Here is a 2,915-nt window from a genome sequence, read left to right as displayed (position 1 = left end):
TTATAAACTTATAATTTCAATATAAATATCTGAGTTTTTAGCGAGTCATTCTTACAGGAGTTTGAGCGGTCTAATCATATCTGCCTATCACAGTTAAAACACACCCACGTGACTGAACGTTGGTCTTGTTTGTTGCAGTAAGACAAGCAACTTGAGACCAAAATCTCACCCAGCTGCTTGAAAGCATTTTGCAGAACATTACTTCAATCATGCTGCTTTTCACTAACAAATCCCAATTTAAATTATAATGATAAAAATTTCTAATTTTTCAAAAGGCAACAGTCAATTAAAATATGAGATTTGTTTCTTTTAGAATTATCCTTATTTCAGTTAAACCCCAAACAATATAAAAATTTAAGATTACAACAAACAACTGATAAATACAATCAACATGGACTCTGACCTCATTTCATATATAAAATATGAAAAAAGCAATACATCTAAACAACAAAAATTAACAATGTCCAAACTGAACAAGTGCTTGGGATATCACATTTACGACTTCATGGTGAATGGAGAAGCAGAGCCAGCAGTGTCTAAAACATGGAACACCCTCACTAAGCATACGTGTCACTGGAATATTCCCGGCAGCAAGCATAATAGACCAAGGTGTGCAAGTCACTCAGGATATCAGAGCCGTCATCCACTACTGATTTTCAGCAGATATGACTGGAATTAGTTTCAACACTATCTTTTCCCCATTTAATTACTTAGATGTAGGACTTACAGTACAATTCTGACATAAAAAAAGAGAAAAAGGGAAAATAAGTAGAAAAAAAAAAATTATAATAAAAAATAAAGAGAGAAAAATATATTATGCAAGACGCCTAAATCCCCTTACAAAAATTCTTCCCCATCTCACGATTTAGCTCTCTGAAAGAACAGTTTTACTATAATTTCTGAAGAACTTGGCATCAGATGTAAGGGCTTGACAGTATTCACTAATTAAGTCTGGCGGAGCCCATCTTTGGCAAGTATTCAGAGCGCAAGTAGGAAATCAGTTCCTCTCCACGTTTCTTGTAGATGGATTGCAGACACATGACTGATTCATGAAGAGCAAGAATGGTCTGAGCTCATTCAGATCAAAGTAGTTTTGAGTGGAGCAAGGAAACATGCTGGAACAACCTGGCAAGAAGCAAACAACCATCATGTCAGTTATGAAACTACACAATCCTAAGATTTATTAAGAATTAAAGGATTCAAAATCAGATATTTTCTGAATAAAAAAATTTATGAATAAATTTTAATATATATTGGCTGATATTTCAAGCATTTACATATATGTGCTCTTAATAATCTCACCTGTGTGTAAAGGAATTCCAAGAAACCTGGTGGACCTGTATCCTTGTCCCCCCATGCCTCAGTGAGTCGTCGCAGTATTACAAAACAATTCTTCTGTGCCACAGGATCTGGAAATTCTACAGCTCCTTGCACTACTGACATCAGAACCTATATTGAAATTGAAAGAGTAATAGGCCCATTAATACATGGTTAAGTATGGACACCAGACCTGTTATTAACATTTACCCCTATAATCTGGATGATGTGACCATTAAGGTGTGAAAAAATTTGGCTTGAGAGGCAGGTGCGTGAAAATACTGTCATGGAAAATTTGCTTATGGGCCAGGGTGACCACTGTGCTGTCATGAGCATTTTGGATGAAGGCTGGGGTGAAAGGAACTCTCAGCATGAGTACACCATACCTCTTGGAGAGTGATTACTCATCTGGCATTTAGAAAGTGGCATTTGTATTACTTCCATTGATATATGAGTGGAAGAAGAGGAAATAACTAAACAAGGGGAGGTATAGAGTTGTGTCACTGCATATGAATGTTCACATGCGCCTGGTCTATAAGCCTCGCATCGATCAAAGTGGCCAATCAAGTAAGCCTAATGCACCCCGATCCAATGGGTTAACATTCTATTTCTTAAAAGCTCTAGGGATCCAGCAGGTTGGCTTCCTTGCCAGTCCCTACTCAAATTATGATAAATATGTACACTAATTCTTTTCACCTACTTATATACTGTATAATAAACATTCTAAAATAACACATTTGTTTTTTCTCTAGTCTTTTCTACTCTGATAAATTTCTATACCCGCTACTTGTTATACTTATTGTTCAGCATTCTGTAACTATTTTAATGTATGTATGTAATGAAAATAAGAAAATCAAACTTTAAGAATTCCTTATAGTAATACATGTAACAAACTTAAATGTGCTAATCACAAAAACTATCTACATGCACACACCTGATTGAAGATGTTAGAATCTAAGGAAGCCATAACATCTAGAAGGTTATTAGACACAATCGTTGTCAGGAAGAGGTAGTAATTCCGTTGGAGTAGTCTCCGCGTTCTCCTCTCTTCCTCATCATTCTCTTCAATGGTTCTGAGAGGGCTGAGAAGATTGCAGACACAAGTGGGACAAAGATGCTCTGCAGAAATGGACTGATCTCCTTCTGCAAAGGGGGAAAAGAAGAAAAAAATAATTTTTTTCCATAAATCACAAAATATGATAACATACAAACAATAATAAACTAAAAAAGACCATGAGATAATGAGACCCCTTCAGTACCTGGAACTTGGTGATGGTCTGGTTGATAGTGCAGGTACTCTGTTAAATTGTGGTGAAGGTGTATGAAGAAGAGCCTGAGATGCAGGAGGAAGCAGTGCATCAAGCTCCTTCCATCCAGACACACCACTATCTGTGCATCAACTGCCGAACACCAGAACCAACCATCTCTCGCTCTACTCCAACCTGAAGATAAATGTATTATGAAATTATATACATTAGCCACATAACCAGTTTCAAGAATTTCTTTCTTATAAGAAGTAAAACTGTATGTATTGTGTATCATTACTTACATAGACAGCTGATAATAGCTCAAGGGTCAAAACCCAAAAACCCCCCCCA

General features: G+C 36.5%; 1 protein-coding gene across 1 annotated transcript; it reads right to left on the bottom strand.

Annotated features, from left to right (window-relative positions):
* Positions 1–681: 681 nt before the first annotated feature.
* LOC119568648 (exportin-T-like) lies at positions 682–2,759 on the bottom strand (the record flags this gene model as incomplete). Its single annotated transcript, XM_037917167.1, has 4 exons — positions 682–1,125; positions 1,303–1,449; positions 2,252–2,460; positions 2,577–2,759. Coding segments are annotated over 4 exons (587 nt in total), but the record flags the coding sequence as incomplete, so codon positions are not given.
* Positions 2,760–2,915: the final 156 nt, after the last annotated feature.

This window comes from Penaeus monodon, unplaced genomic scaffold (genome assembly GCF_015228065.2).
Source record: "Penaeus monodon isolate SGIC_2016 unplaced genomic scaffold, NSTDA_Pmon_1 PmonScaffold_10373, whole genome shotgun sequence".
Classification (NCBI taxonomy): domain Eukaryota; kingdom Metazoa; phylum Arthropoda; class Malacostraca; order Decapoda; family Penaeidae; genus Penaeus; species Penaeus monodon.
Note: the sequence above shows the minus strand (reverse complement) of the source record. Positions and strands in the feature narration are given on the sequence as shown.